Source organism: Sphaeramia orbicularis, chromosome 5 (assembly GCF_902148855.1).
Source record: "Sphaeramia orbicularis chromosome 5, fSphaOr1.1, whole genome shotgun sequence".
Classification (NCBI taxonomy): Eukaryota; Metazoa; Chordata; class Actinopteri; order Kurtiformes; family Apogonidae; genus Sphaeramia; species Sphaeramia orbicularis.
In genome coordinates, this window is record NC_043961.1 from 42,855,056 (window position 1) to 42,871,003 (window position 15,948).

At 38.7% G+C, this 15,948-nt stretch overlaps 1 protein-coding gene across 3 annotated transcripts in view; it reads right to left on the bottom strand.

Annotated features, from left to right (window-relative positions):
• The window catches only part of stab1 (stabilin 1), a 327,280-nt gene that overhangs the window by 248,722 nt on the left and 62,610 nt on the right, over window positions 1–15,948 (bottom strand). For all 3 annotated transcript variants that reach the window (XM_030133489.1, XM_030133487.1, XM_030133488.1), the window contains one exon: window positions 1,835–1,971. In XM_030133489.1, the coding sequence (XP_029989349.1) occupies window positions 1,835–1,971 (137 nt within the window). The remainder of the gene's footprint in view (window positions 1–1,834; window positions 1,972–15,948) is intronic.

A 15,948-nucleotide genomic window follows, 5' to 3' on the forward strand; every position in this document is an offset into this window, starting at 1 on the left:
ATTTTATGGATGCTGTCCACGTTAAGCCTTTTCCTCTCCATAGGTGCAAAACAAACAAACAAACAAACAAAAAACACGTAACATCGTTTAATCTTAGAGTATTGTTTTTTGTCATTCATTCATTTTCTGAACTGCTTTATCCTGAAGAGGGTCGCAGGGGTGCTGGGGCCTATCCTAGCATTAGAAATGTCCACGCATAATTTGGTGATTTCATTGATCTCTCTTTTCATACATTAAGCTACGTTAAGCTGTTTTATGTTAAGCTGTTTTATGTTAAGCTGTTTTACATTAAGCATTTTAGAATGTCCTGAAGAAGATGCAGAGAAGACAGAGATGTTGGTGGGTGCGGCCATGGATACAGAGGCGGCACCTCTATGAACAGTTGTCACTCTGTGAGCCTAACACCTGACTCATTATTACCCTCCTATTATTACCTCTGCCAAAGAACGGCAGAGGTTATGTTTTCATCAGGGTTTGTTTGTCTGACTGTCAGCAAGATAACTCAAAAAGTTATGGAAGGATTGGGATGAAATTTTTAGGAAATGCTGATACTGGCACAAGGAACAAATGATTAAATTTTGGTGGTGATGAAGGGGGGGGGGGGGGGGGCAATTGATCTGCCTTGGCGGAAGTCTGCACTCTCTGAGTGCTTTTCTAGTTTTTCCAAAGGTAACAGTATAAAGTAATAAGGTAGAAGTTAGTGGAACATCGAAATATGAAGTAATGTAAGTCAAATGATTTAAATGTGGCCAGTGTGTATTTTATGTGTTTGGGATCCGGCGCTGTCCATGGGGTTGATATTGTACATTCCTGCAGAGAATATGCGGGAAAGCACTGACCTAATAATAAAAAATTAGGAGTCATAATAAGACATCAAATGAAGAAATTTAAAATAGAAGGTATAACAATAAAACAAAGATACACAAGAATGATAGAGGGAACTGAACGTTAAAAACACTAACCATCACCGAGTGCTTAACCCTAACTGTCCGTCATGCACATGCTCTCCATCTCCCTGATCCTCATCACCCTGCGGACTCTCTATTATCTCCCTCCAGGTTTTGTGTTGTTTCTTCATGTTTATTTTAGTGTTAATAAAACACTTTCCCTTCAGCACTGTGCATCTGAGTCCGGTCATACACTCCATCTTGACAATTTGTATACGACCCCCTCTAAGACCTCCATGAATGCTACACAAATGACGTACCACTGCCTATTACAAACACCTTACATCCGCCATAAGAACACCTTGCAAATTTCTGTCTGTACATCTGTTCGTGTGAACGCTGTAAGGGACCCCTAATAAGAATGTAATGTGTTCTTGTGATCTACTTGCAATCATCACAGGAACATGGGGTTCTGGAATGGCCTCCTGATCCATGAACATTGTGCGTTGTTCTTGGGTTGTTCCTAAGGCATTCGTCAGGGCGCCCTATGAAAGGGGATTTTGTAGCGCGTTTGTAGAAAGTCTTGCACACGATCATCCACCTGGCTATGAACTTAGGATCAGTCTACAACCTCTCCATTCCATTCTTCCATTCAAGATCGTACGAAATGGTCCATAAATCCTTCACAAAGTGTTCATAGCCGTTCATAATGGCATTTGTGACTGAGCCATTAGTAAAACTATGCTATAATACACTATTGTGCTTAAGGATAGAGTTAGTGTTGCAAGTAATGTTGAGAAACAAGCAATAAAATCCACCAAATCTGTAGTTCATGGAAAAACAAACCAGGTTTTAAGAATATTCTATAAATTGAACCAACTCAAGTGGCTCTAGAACCAATGCAGAACACATTAAGGACACATGGGCAGGAGGGCGACTGGACTCACATGGGTCGTCCATCAGGTCCGGTCTCACACGTCGCTGATGGATGACATGAGTCTGCTGAACAGGAAGACACCAGCTGACAGCCAGACTCAGCACCGCCCCCAACAGGCAACATGCCAGTCTTACACCGACAACTGGACTGAGAGAAAACACAGCAAAGGTCAAAGTTACACACTAGTTCTGTCAGGGTTGATAAAGTGGGGACACATTATAGTAGAGTTTCTCAACGAGGGCGGTGGTCAGAGGGGTTGATGCCTCCTGACAGCTCAATCAAAATGTACACAAGTAGAATTATGGATAAAAAGATTAATATTGAAGCGTAATCAAACAAGGTGGATGAAAGTAAGACAAAGTGCATGCAGTACAGTGTCGACGACATTAACTTTTGCTTCATTCACTCGCCTACAAATGTCACTGCTGTAGCAGGTTTTTACTAATACAGTGATGAAACTCTGGTGTTTAAAGGATCACCTGAATAAAATACATCCTGACAATGGTCTAAGGATGAGGCTTATTTTGAGGCCCTCAAGGAGCAGCACTGGAAATGGAGCATTTCCAACCTGTTCACTCACAAGGTAAACCAGACAGAGTGGGTTAGTGGTGTCATACAATATCTGTTTATTAATAGTAAAGTCCTTCTAACAATTGACAGTGGGGGAGGGGCTGGTTCTACCTACGACCTTCACATTTCAGTTAATCAACAACAAGTTAATTTGAAACTTGGATTATATATAGGCCTAGGTCTGCTTCATTGAGTGCCCGACGGAACGCATTTTAGGAATATATTGGCCATTCGAGGCATGTTGTTCATGTCAATGGTTGATGTTAAAAATGTGCATCTTAATTTGTTTCAATGTGCAAATACATACAACAGGATCAAACCATCTTCAAGTGTTGGAACAATATATTTTTCCTTCATCGCTTTTAATTGTATCTTAACTGAAATGGGTATGATTCACTCAAAAAAAAAAAAGAATTTACTTTTGATCATGGACAATGTTCCATAAGACCTGGCAGAATTTCAGTTTACTAGACTAGAATACACAGTGGAGGTCTATCCCAAACATAGACTAATAATAATAATAATAATGATAATAATAAAATATATTACCTTCTACTTCATTAGGCATGTTAGCGGCCCTCATTTGTGTGTGTGTGTGTGTGTGTGTGTATATATATGTATATATATATATATATATATATATATTTGAATTCTTTGGTTTTACTGTTGAATGAATCAAAGGTTCAGAATTTATTCCATTGTAAAAAAAAATGTGGGTCCAAGGACAAACTAAAATTAAAGTTGAGAGCAGCATTGGGCGGGACCTCGCACCGGGCGATCCGCCTCCCCCGCGATTCGCCCCCCGCATGATCCGCCTCCCCCACAATCCGCCTCCCGTGACCGTCAAAACCTCAGCTCCACTCACACCTCTCCATCCCGATACCAGTTCCCACCCTAAACTGTCTGTCCTCCTTACATCTGTACAGAACACCAGTGACCCTCTGCTGAAACACCATCACCTTTAAAATGAGACTTTTAGTTTGGAAACCCTACTGTGTGTATGTGCATTTGTTTTGTATGTGAGAGAAAGAATCAGTTTGAAAAATGATTTGCAATTGTATGAATAAGTGAGTATAAAAGTGATGATTTATCAGATTTAAGGCTTTATTTTGGAAAAACCCTATTGTGTGAGCATGTGTGTCTGTGAGAAAGAGTACTTTTGAATGAAGAAACATTGTACAAACAGTTGAGCATTTGGTCATAAAAATGAAAAGAAGTTATGTAATAGACATTTTGTATTTTTTTTTTGTAATTGGGGTTTTATTTTGAAAAAATGTACTCCGTGTACTTTTGAATGTGTGCAAAATTTCCAATATCCACAATACAATACAGTAAAACCTGTTTTAAAATTAAAAAAAAAAATAAATAAATTTTTGGATTACCTGAGTCTTGAACCAGGGTCTGCTTGTTCCATAAGTTGCAATATGAACCACTGCACTACAGACAGACACTCACAAGTGTGCACCAGGAAGAGTTTTATAGGGATTTTGCCATTGTTAAAAGTGAAAGTAAACAGTCTTGAAAAAATCGCCATTATTCCATAACCGTAGGTCGGATCTGAAAAATTCTTTCAGTTTTGGATTCTGCAGACTTGTGGGAATTTAATGAGGTATAACTTTTTTGTCAAAAGTCTGAAATGAATAAGCAGTAATTGCAGAAACGTAGAGTAACCTTCAAAGGCAGATTGCCAACTTCCTGTTGGAGTTAGCTCATGAGTGTCAGTGTATGATTTGTCGGGCTCAATCAGACCAACATTTTGGCATTTGTTTCATGTTTCTGTGACGTTCCTACTGGCCGCTAGGGCCGATTTTGTGTGTTTTTTAGTACATAGGTGGCGCTACAGAGTCCATTTTGGCACACAAGGGGTTAATTTTGATATTGTATGAAAGTGTTCACCAGCCATGACATACATGGCAAATTTGGTGAGTTTTGGAGCATGTTAAGGGGGTCAAATGGCAGTCTAAAGTGGAAAAATTATGAAAATAAACAAATTGTTATAAATCAATAACCGTACATCCTATCTCAAAAAGTTTTGAATGTGAGAGTTGTGCTGAGTCCCGTGAATGCGTAGATATGTCACATGTGGGGAAAAACTTCAAAATGAAAAATGAGTTCCAAACATGGCAACTTTGCGGGCTTGTAAAAAAAAAACTAAGACAGTTATGGAAAAGGTGTGAAATCGTTTTATTAAGGAGAGTTCACTGTATCTTTTGGCACTATTTAGAAGTCAATACCACAAACGGTGTCATCGGAGTTAGTTTTAGAAATTTTATTTTGAAAGGCATATTGCGAAGTTCCTGTTGCAGATAGGTCATGAGTGTCAGTGGATGATTTGTAGAGCATGATCCATCAAAAATTTTAGCACTGGTTTCATGTCTGTACGACATTCCTACTGGCCACTAGGGCAACTGCCGTTTTTTTCACATAGGTGGCGCTAGAGAGCCATTTTTGGCACCTATGGGGTTAATTTTTTCGTTTTATCAAATTTTTCACCAGACCTGACATGTGTGCCAAATTTGGTGAGTTTTTGAGCATGTTTAGGAGGTCAAAATCCAGTTGAAAGTGGCGGTCGGGAAAAAAATAATAATATATTAAAGCTGCAAGCAGCATTGGGCGGGACCTCGCACCGGGCGTTCCGCCTCCCCCGCGATCCGCCTCCCGTGACCGTCCACACCTCAGCTCCACTCACACCTCTCCGTCCCCATACCAGTTCCCACCCTTTAGTGTCCGTCCTCCTTACATCTGTACAGAACACCAGCGACCCTCTGCTGAAACCACCATCACCTTTAAAATGAGACTTTTATTTTGGAAAACCTACTGTGTGTATGTGCATTTGTTTTGTATGTGAGAGAAAGAATCAGTTTGAAAAATGAATTGAAATTGTATGAATAATTGAGCATAAAAGTGATGATGTCTCACATTTAAGGCTTTTATTTTGGAAAAACCCTATTGTGTGAGCATGTGTGTCTGTGAGAAAGAGTACTTTTGAATGAAGAAACATTGTACAAACAGTTGAGCGTTTGATCATAAAAATGAAAAGAAGTTATGTAATAGAAATTTTGTATTATTGGTATTTGGGGTTTTATTTTGAAAAAATGTACTCCGTGTACTTTTGAATGTGTGCAAAATTTCCAGTATCCAAAATACAATGCAGTAAAACCTGTTTTAAGATGGAGAAAAAAAAAAAAAAAGAAAACTTTGGATTGTCTGGGACTTGAACCCAGGTCCTCTTGCTCTATAGGCAGCTACATGAACCACTGCACTAAAGACAGCCATAGACAGCTGGCCACCAAGAAGAATTTTATACGGACTTTGTCATTGTTAAAAGTGAAAGTAAACATAGTCTTCAAAAAATCGCCATAATTCCATAACCGTAGGTCGTATCTGAAAAATTCTTTCACTTTTGGATTCTGCAGACTTGTGGGAATTGAGTGAGGTATAACTTTTTATTCAAAAGTCTGGAATGACTGAGTACTAATTGCAGAAACGTAGAGTAACTTTCAAAGGCAGATTGCCAACTTCCTGTTGGAGTTAGCTCATGAGTGTCAGTGTATGATTTGTCGGGCTCAATCAGACCAACATTTTGGCATTTGTTTCATGTTTCTGTGACATTCCTACTGGCCGCTAGGGCCGATTTTGTGTGTTTTTTAGTACATAGGTGGCGCTACAGAGTCCATTTTAGCATGCAAGGGGTTAATTTTGATATTGTATGAAAGTGTTCACCAGTCATGACATACATGGCAAATTTGGTGAGTTTTGGAGCATGTTAAGGGGGTCAAATGGCAGTCTAAAGAGGAAAAAGTATGAAAATAAACAAATTGTTATAAATCAATAACTGTACATCCTATCTCAAAAATTTTTGGATGTGAGAGTTGTGCTGAGTCCCGTGAACGCGTAGATATGTCACATGTGGGGAAAAACTCCAAAGTGAAAAATGAGTTCCAAACATCGCAACTTTGCAGGCTTGTAAAAAAGAAACTAAGACAGTTATGGAAAAGGTGTGAAATTGTTGTATTAAGGAGGATTCACTCTATCTTTTGGCGCTATTTAGAAGTCAATACCACAAACGGTGTCATCGGAGTTAGTTTTAGAAATTTTATTTTGAAAGGCATATTGCGAAGTTCCTGTTGCAGATAGGTCATGAGTGTCAGTGGATGATTTGTAGAGCATGATCCAACAAAAATTTTGGCACTGGTTTCATGTCTGTACGACATTCCTACTGGCCACTAGAGCAGTTGCTGTTTTTTTCACATAGGTGGCGCTAGAGAGCCCATTTTGGCACCTATGGGGTTAATTTTTTCATTTTATCAAATTTTTCGCCAGGCCTGAAATGTGTGCCAAATTTGGTGAGTTTTCGTGCATGTTCAGGGGGTCAAAATCCAGGTCAAAGTGGTGTGTGAATAATAATAATAATAATAATATAAAAACGAACGAAAAACAATAGGGCCTTGCTTGCAGGCAAGGCCTCTCACTGTGTGAGAGGGCCTTACCTTTCGGCTCGGTCCCTAATTAAAGCTGCAAGCAGCATTGGGCGGGACCTCGCACCGGGCGTTCCGCCTCCCCCGCGATCTGCGTCCCGGGAATGTCCACACCTCAGCTCCACTCACACCTCTCCGTCCCCATACCAGTTCCCACCCTTTAGTGTCTGTCCTCCTTACATCTGTACAGAACACCAGCGACCCTCTGCTGAAACCACCATCACCTTTAAAATGACACTTTTATTTTGGAAAACCTACTGTGTGCATGTGCATTTGTTTTGTATGTGAGAGAAAGAATCAGTTTGAAAAATGAATTGAAATTGTATAAATAATTGAGCATTAAAGTGATGATTTCTCACATTTAAGGCTTTTATTTTGAAAAAACCCTATTGTGTGAGCATGTGTGTCTGTGAGAAAGAGTACTTTTGAATGAAGAAACATTGCACAAACAGTTGAGTGTTTGGTCATAAAAATGAAAAGAAGTTATGTAATAGAAATTTTGTATTATTGGTAATTAGGGTTTTATTTAGAAAAAATGTACTCAGTGTACTTTTGAATGTGTGCAAAATTTCCAATATCCAAAATACAATCCAGTAAAACCTGTTTTAAAATGGAGAAAGAAGAAAAAAAAAAAAAAAAAAAATTGGATTGTCTGGGATTTGAACCTGGGTCCTCTTGTTTCATAGGCAGCTACATGAACCACTGCACTAAGGACAGACACATACAGCTGTGCACCAGGAAGAGTTTTATAGGGACTTTGTCATTGTTAAAAGTGAAAGTAAACATAGTCTTCAAAAAATCGCCATTATTCCATAACCGTAGGTCGGATCTGAAAAATTCTTTCACTTTTGGATTCTGCAGACTTGTGGGAATTTAATGAGGTATAACTTTTTATTCAAAGGTCTGAAATGACTAAGCAGTAATTGCAGAAACGTATAGTAACTTTCAAAGGCAGATTGCCAACTTCCTGTTGGAGTTAGCTCATGAGTGTCAGTGTAGGATTTGTCGGGCTCAATCAGACCAACATTTTGGCATTTGTTTCATGTTTCTGTGACATTCCTACTTGCCGCTAGGGCAGATTTTGTGTGTTTTTTAGTACATAGGTGGCGCTACAGAGTCCATTTTGGCACACAAGGGGTTAATTTTGATATTGAATGAAAGTGTTCACCAGCCATGACATACATGGCAAATTTGGTGAGTTTTGGAGCATGTTAAGGGGGTCAAATGGCAGTCTAAAGCCGAAAAAGTATGAAAATAAACAAACTGTTATAAATCAATAACCGTACCTCCTATCTCAAAAAGTTTTGGATGTGAGAGTTGTGCTGAGTCCCGTGAACGCGTAGATATGTCACATGTGGGGAAAAACTCCAAAATGAAAAATGAGTTCCAAACATGGCAACTTTGCGGGCTTGTAAAAAAAAAACGAAGACAGTTATGGAAAAGGTGTGAAATCGTTGTATTAAGGAGAGTTCACTGTATCTTTTGGCACTATTTAGAAGTCAATACCACAAACTGTGTCATCGGAGTTAGTTTTAGAAATTTTATTTTGAAAGGCATATTGCAAAGTTCCTGTTGCAGATAGGTCATGAGTGTCAGTGGATGATTTGTAGAGCATGATTCATCAAAAATTTTAGCACTGGTTTCATGTCTGTACGACATTCCTACTGGCCACTAGGGCAATTGCCGTTTTTTTTCACATAGGTGGCGCTAGAGAGCCCATTTTGGCACCTATGGGGTTAATTTTTTCATTTTATCAAATTTTTCGCCAGGCCTGACATGTGTGCCAAATTTGGTGAGTTTTTGTGCATGTTCAGGGGGTCAAAATCCAGGTCAAAGTGGTGTGTGAATAATAATAATATAAAAACGAACGAAAAACAATAGGGCCTTGCTTGCAGGCAAGGCCTCTCACTGCGTGAGAGGGCCTTACCTTTCGGCTCGGTCCCTAAAAAACGAACGAAAAACAATAGGGCCTTGCTTGCAGGCAAGGCCTCTCACTGTGTGAGAGGGCCTTACCTTTCGGCTCGGTCCCTAATTAAAGCTGCAAGCAGCATTGGGCGGGACCTCGCACCAAGCGTTCCGCCTCCCCCGCGATCCGCTTCCCGTGACCGTCCACACCTCAGCTCCACTCACACCTCTCCGTCCCCATACCAGTTCCCACCCTTTAGTGTCCGTCCTCCTTACATCTGTACAGAACACCAGCAACCCTCTGCTGAAACCACCATCACCTTTAAATCAGACTTTTATTTTGGAAACCCTACTGTGTGTATGTGCATTTGTTTTGTATGTGAGAGAAAGAATCAGTTTGAAAAATGAATTGAAATTGTATGAATAAGTGAGTATAAAAGTGATGATTTATCAGATTTAAGGCTTTTATTTTGGAAAAACCCTATTGTGTGAGCATGTGTGTCTGTGAGAAAGAGTACTTTTGAATGAAGAAACATTGTACAAACAGTTGAGTGTTTGGTCATAAAAATGAAAAGAAGTTATGTAATAGGCAGTATGTATTATTTTTAATAAGGTTTTTTTTTTTTTAAATGTACTGTGTGTACTTTGTACACTCAAAAAAACAGAACATTGGATTTAAATAATAAGATAACGTCAACCGGTCCCACAAAACTTTTTTATTTAAATTTTAAAAATACTAGATGACTAAATTTCAGCAAACCGTCTTAATTAAGTGCTACATCACACAGTTAAGTTGAATTTATTAAACATGTTGAATTTACTCAATATTGTTACGTTTAATTTAGTATACATCATTACATTGAATCAATTAAACACACTGAATTTACTATATATCATTTCATTGAATTTAATAAACATGTTGAATTTACTAAATGTCGTTATGTTAAATTTACGAAACATTATCTTAAATTTATTAAACACGCCGAATTTACTAAATATTGTTATGTTTAATTCACTAAATACCATTATGTTGAATTTATTACACACGCTGAATTTACTACATGCTATTACATTTAATTGCCTTAACATCATTATTATAGTGTAGGTGGAAGTTCAACAGGAAGTTAGCTCAGTGTCAGGTGTGAACACAAATTATACTCTTAATTTGACAGATAGGGAGACCCAAACTAAGATCACAACAGGCTAGCCATTGCTCTGCCAATGGCTCTCACTCAGGGTGCAACTTTACAAATTACAAAAATACAGAAAAAATAAACAAAAAGTCCAATAAGCATTGCCATACACATATTAAGTCAAAACTAGTACTAACACAACAACCCCGCTGAATTCTTGAGCATAAAAATAAAACATTTAAAACATAGTACCCACTACCCATAATGCACTGCGGAAAACATGCCAAACTTCATTTTTTAAGTGACTGCGTTGACTAAATTGTATTAAACAGTATTGAATATTCCCAAGACTTGTATTATTATTTAAATGTAATGTAACTCTCTTGTTTTTTTCGCTAAAAATGAATTTATTAAATATTTTCAACATAAATACATTGCATAAGGATTACTAAATGGGTTTTCCATTTCTTTGAGTGTAATGTGTGCAAAATGTCCAATATCCAAAATATTATGCAGTAAAAACATGTTTTAAAATGTGATGAAGGGAAGAAAAAAAAAAACAAAACCAAAAAAAACCCCAAACAAACAAAAAAAAACGGCTATTTCCCTGTCTGGGGTTTGAACCCAGGACTCCTTTATAACAGAACACTGCTCTAACCCCTGGTGAATTGTCAGACAGCCACCAGATGGCAGTAGTGTGGTTTAAATAGGGACTTTGTCATTGTGAAAAGTGAAAGTACACATACTCTTCAAAAAATTGTGATTATTCTATAACCGTAGGTCGTATCTGAAAAATTCTTTCAGTTTTGGATTCTGCAGACTTGTGGGAATTTAATGAGGTAAAACTTTTCTGTCAAAAGTCTGAAATGAATAAGCAGTAATTGTAGAAATATGGAGTAACTTTCAAAGGCAGATTGCCAACTTCCTGTTGGAGTTAGCTCATGAGTGTCAGTGTACGATTTGTCGGCTCAATCAGACCAACATTTTGGCATTTGTTTCATATTTCTGTGACATTCCTACTGGCTGCTAGGGCAGATTTTGTGTGTTTTTTAGTACATAGGTGACGCTACAGAGTCCATTTTGGTACCCAAGGGGTTAATTTTGATATTGAATGAAAGTGTTCACCAGCCATGACATACATGGCAAATTTGGTGAGTTTTGGAGCATGTTAAGGGGGTGAAATGGCAGTCTAAAGAGGAAAAAGTATGAAAATAAAAAAAATTGTTATAAATATATAACCGTAAATCCTATCTCAAAAATTTTTGCATGTGAACATTGTGGTGAGTCCCATGAACGCGTAGATATGTCACATGTGGGGAAAAACTGCAAAGTGAAAAATGACTTCCAAACATCGCAATTTTGCAGGCTTGTAAAAAAAAAACTAAGACAGTTAAGACTAAGCTACAAGAACACTTTTGTGCGGACGGTTCACTCTATCTTTTGGTGCTATTTAGAAGTCAATAGGAGAAACGGTGTCATCGGAGTTAGTTTTGAAAATTTTATTTTAAAAGGCATATTGCGAACTTCCTGTTGGAGTTAGGTCATCACTGTCAGTTTATCATTTTTAGTGCTTCATCCAACAAATATTTTGGCACTGGTTCCATGTCTTTACGACATTCCTACTGGCCACTAGGGAAGTTACCGTTTTTTTTTCACATAGGTGGCGCTAGAGAGCCCATTTTGGCACCTATGGGGTTTCTTTTTTGATTTTATCAAATTTTTCACCAGGCCTGACATGTGTGCCAAATTTGGTGAGTTTTGGAGCATGTTTAGGGGGTCAAAATCCAGTTTAAAGTGACGATAGTATAATAATAATAATAATAATTAAAGCTGCAAGCAGCATTGGGCGGGACCTCGCACCGGGCGATCCGCCTCCCACGCGATCCGCCCCCCCGCGTGATCCGCCTCCCCTGCGATCCGCCTCCCGTGACCCTCCACACCTCAGCTCCACTCAAACCTCTCCGTCCCCATACCAGTTCCCATCCTTTAGTGTCTATCCTCCTTACATCTGTACAGAACACCAGCGACCCTCTGCTGAAGCCACCATCACCTTTAAAATGAGACTTTTATTTTGGAAACCCTACTGTGTGTATGTGCATTTGTTTTGTATGTGAGAGAAAGAATCAGTTTGAAAAATGAATTGAAGTTGTATGAATAAGTGAGTATAAAAGTGATGATTTATCACATTTAAGGCATTTATTTTGGAAAAACCCTATTGTGTGAGCATGTGTGTCTGTGAGAAAGAGTACTTTTGAATGAAGAAACATTGTACAAACAGTTGAGCGTTTGGTCATAAAAATAAAAAGAAGTTATGCAATAGACATTTTGTATTATTCTTAATTGGGGTTTTATTTTGAAAAAATGTACTCCGTGTACTTTTGAATGTGTGCAAAATTTCCAATATCCACAATACAATGCAATAAAACCTGTTTAAAAAAAAAAAAAAAAAAAAAAAATTTTGGATTGCCTGGAACTTGAACTAGGGTCCTTCTGCTCCACAGTCAGCTACATGAACCACTGCACTACAGAGAGACATGTTAAAAATGCACCTGCAAGACTTTTATAGGGATTTTGCCATTGTGAAAAGTGAAACTAAACTTAGTCTTTAAAAAATCGCCATAATTCCATAACCGTAGGTCGTATCTGAAAAATTCTTTCACTTTTGGATTCTGCAGACTTGTGGGAATTTAATGAGGTATAATTTTTTTTTTTAAAGTGTGAAATGAATAAGCAGTAATTGCAGAAACGTAGAGTAACTTTCAAAGGCAGATTGCCAACTTCCTGTTGGAGTTAGCTCATGAGTGTCAGTGTATGATTTGTCGGGCTCAATCAGACCAACATTTTGGCATTTGTTTCATGTTTCTGTGACATTCCTACTGGCCGCTAGGGCAGATTTTGTGAGTTTTTTAGTACATAGGTGGCGCTACAGAGTCCATTTTGGTACCCAAGGGTTAATTTTGATATTGAATGAAAGTGTTCACCAGCCATGACATACATGGCAAATTTGGTGAGTTTTGGAGCATGTTAAGGGAGTCAAATGGCAGTCTAAAGAGGAAAAAGTATGAAAATAAACAAATTGTTATAAATCAATAACCGTAAATCCTATCTCAAAAATTTTTGCATGTGAACATTGTGGTGAGTCCCATGAACGCGTAGATATGTCACATGTGGGGAAAAACTGCAAAGTGAAAAATGACTTCCAAACATCGCAACTTTGCAGGCTTGTAAAAAAAAAACTAAGACAGTTAAGACTAAGCTACGAGACCACTTTTGTGCAGAGGGATCACTCTATCTTTTGGTGCTATTTAGAAGTCAATAGGACAAACGGTGTCATCGGAGTTAGTTTTGAAAATTTTATTTTGAAAGGCATATTGCGAACTTCCTGTTTGAGTTAGGTCATCACTGTCAGCATATCATTTTTAGTGCTTCATCCAACAAATATTTTGGCACTGGTTCCATGTCTCTACGACATTCCTACTGGCCACTAGGGCAGTTACCGTTTTTTTTCACATAGGTGGCGCTAGAGAGCCCATTTTGGCACCTATGGGGTTTCTTTTTTCATTTTATCAAATTTTTCACCAGGCCTGACATGTGTGCCAAATTTGGTGAGTTTTGGAGCATGTTTAGGGGGTCAAAATCCAGTTGAAAGAGACGGAAGTATAATAATAATAATAATAAAAATATAAAAACGAACGAATAACAATAGGGCCTTGCTTGCAGGCAAGGCCTCTCACTGTGTGAGAGGGCCTTACCTTTCGGCTCGGTCCCTAATAATAATATAAAAACGAACGAATAACAATAGGGCCTTGCTTGCAGGCAAGGCCTCTCACTGTGTGAGAGGGCCTTACCTTTCGGCTCGGTCCCTAATTAAAGCTGCAAGCAGCATTGGGCGGGACCTCGCACCGGGCGATCCGCCTCCCACGCGATCCGCCCCCCCGCGTGATCCGCCTCCCCTGCGATCCGCCTCCCGTGACCCTCCACACCTCAGCTCCACTCAAACCTCTCCCTCCCCATACCAGTTCCCATCCTTTAGTGTCTATCCTCCTTACATCTGTACAGAACACCAGCGACCCTCTGCTGAAGCCACCATCACCTTTAAAATGAGACTTTTATTTTGGTAACCCTACTGTGTGTATGTGCATTTGTTTTGTATGTGAGAGAAAGAATCAGTTTGAAAAATGAATTGAAGTTGTATGAATAAGTGAGTATAAAAGTGATGATTTATCACATTTAAGGCATGTATTTTGGAAAAACCCTATTGTGTGAGCATGTGTGTCTGTGAGAAAGAGTACTTTTGAATGAAGAAACATTGTACAAACAGTTGAGCGTTTGGTCATAAAAATAAAAAGAAGTTATGCAATAGACATTTTGTATTATTCTTAATTGGGGTTTTATTTTGAAAAAATGTACTCCGTGTACTTTTGAATGTGTGCAAAATTTCCAATATCCACAATACAATGCAATAAAACCTGTTTTAAAAAAAAAAAAAAAAAAAAAAAAAATGTTGGATTGCCTTGGACTTGAACTAGGGTCCTTCTGCTCCACAGTCAGCTACATGAACCACTGTACTACAGAGAGACATGTCAAAAATGCACCTGCAAGACTTTTATAGGGATTTTGCCATTGTGAAAAGTGAAACTAAACTTAGTCTTTAAAAAAATCGCCATAATTCCATAACCGTAGGTCGTATCTGAAAAATTCTTTCACTTTTGGATTCTGCAGACTTGTGGGAATTTAATGAGGTATAATTTTTTTTTTTAAAAGTGTGAAATGAATAAGCAGTAATTGCAGAAACGTAGAGTAACTTTCAAAGGCAGATTGCCAACTTCCTGTTGGAGTTAGCTCATGAGTGTCAGTGTATGATTTGTCGGGCTCAATCAGACCAACATTTTGCCATTTGTTTCATGTTTCTGTGACATTCCTACTGGCCGCTAGGGCAGATTTTGTGAGTTTTTTAGTACATAGGTGGCGCTACAGAGTCCATTTTGGTACCCAAGGGGTTAATTTTGATATTGAATGAAAGTGTTCACCAGCCATGACATACATGGCAAATTTGGTGAGTTTTGGAGCATGTTAAGGGAGTCAAATGGCAGTCTAAAGAGGAAAAAGTATGAAAATAAACAAATTGTTATAAATCAATAACCGTAAATCCTATCTCAAAAATTTTTGCATGTGAACGTTGTGGTGAGTCCCATGAACGCGTAGATATGTCATATGTGGGAAAAAACTGCAAAGTGAAAAATGACTTCCAAACATCGCAACTTTGCAGGCTTGTAAAAAAAAAACTAAGACAGTTAAGACTAAGCTACGAGACCACTTTTGTGCAGAGGGATCACTCTATCTTTTGGTGCTATTTAGAAGTCAATAGGACAAACGGTGTCATCGGAGTTAGTTTTGAAAATTTTATTTTGAAAGGCATATTGCGAACTTCCTGTTTGAGTTAGGTCATCACTGTCAGCATATCATTTTTAGTGCGTCATCCAACAAATATTTTGGCACTCGTTCTATGTCTCTACGACATTCCTACTGGCCACTAGGGCAGTTACCGTTTTTTTTCACATAGGTGGCGCTAGAGAGCCCATTTTGGCACCTATGGGGTTTCTTTTTTCATTTTATCAAATTTTTCACCAGGCCTGACATGTGTGCCAAATTTGGTGAGTTTTGGAGCATGTTTAGGGGGGTCAAAATCCAGTTGAAAGAGACGGAAGTATAATAATAATAATAATAATTAAAGCTGCAAGCAGCATTGGGCGGGACCTTGCACCGGGCGATCCGCCTCCCACGCGATCCGCCCCCCCGCGTGATCCGCCTCCCCTGCGATCCGCCTCCCGTGACCCTCCACACCTCAGCTCCACTCACACCTCTCCGTCCCCATACCAGTTCCCATCCTTTAGTGTCTATCCTCCTTACATCTGTACAGAACACCAGCGACCCTCTGCTGAAGCCACCATCACCTTTAAAATGACACTTTTATTTTGGAAACCCTACTGTGTGTATGTGCATTTGTTTTGTATGTGAGAGAAAGAATCAGTTTGAAA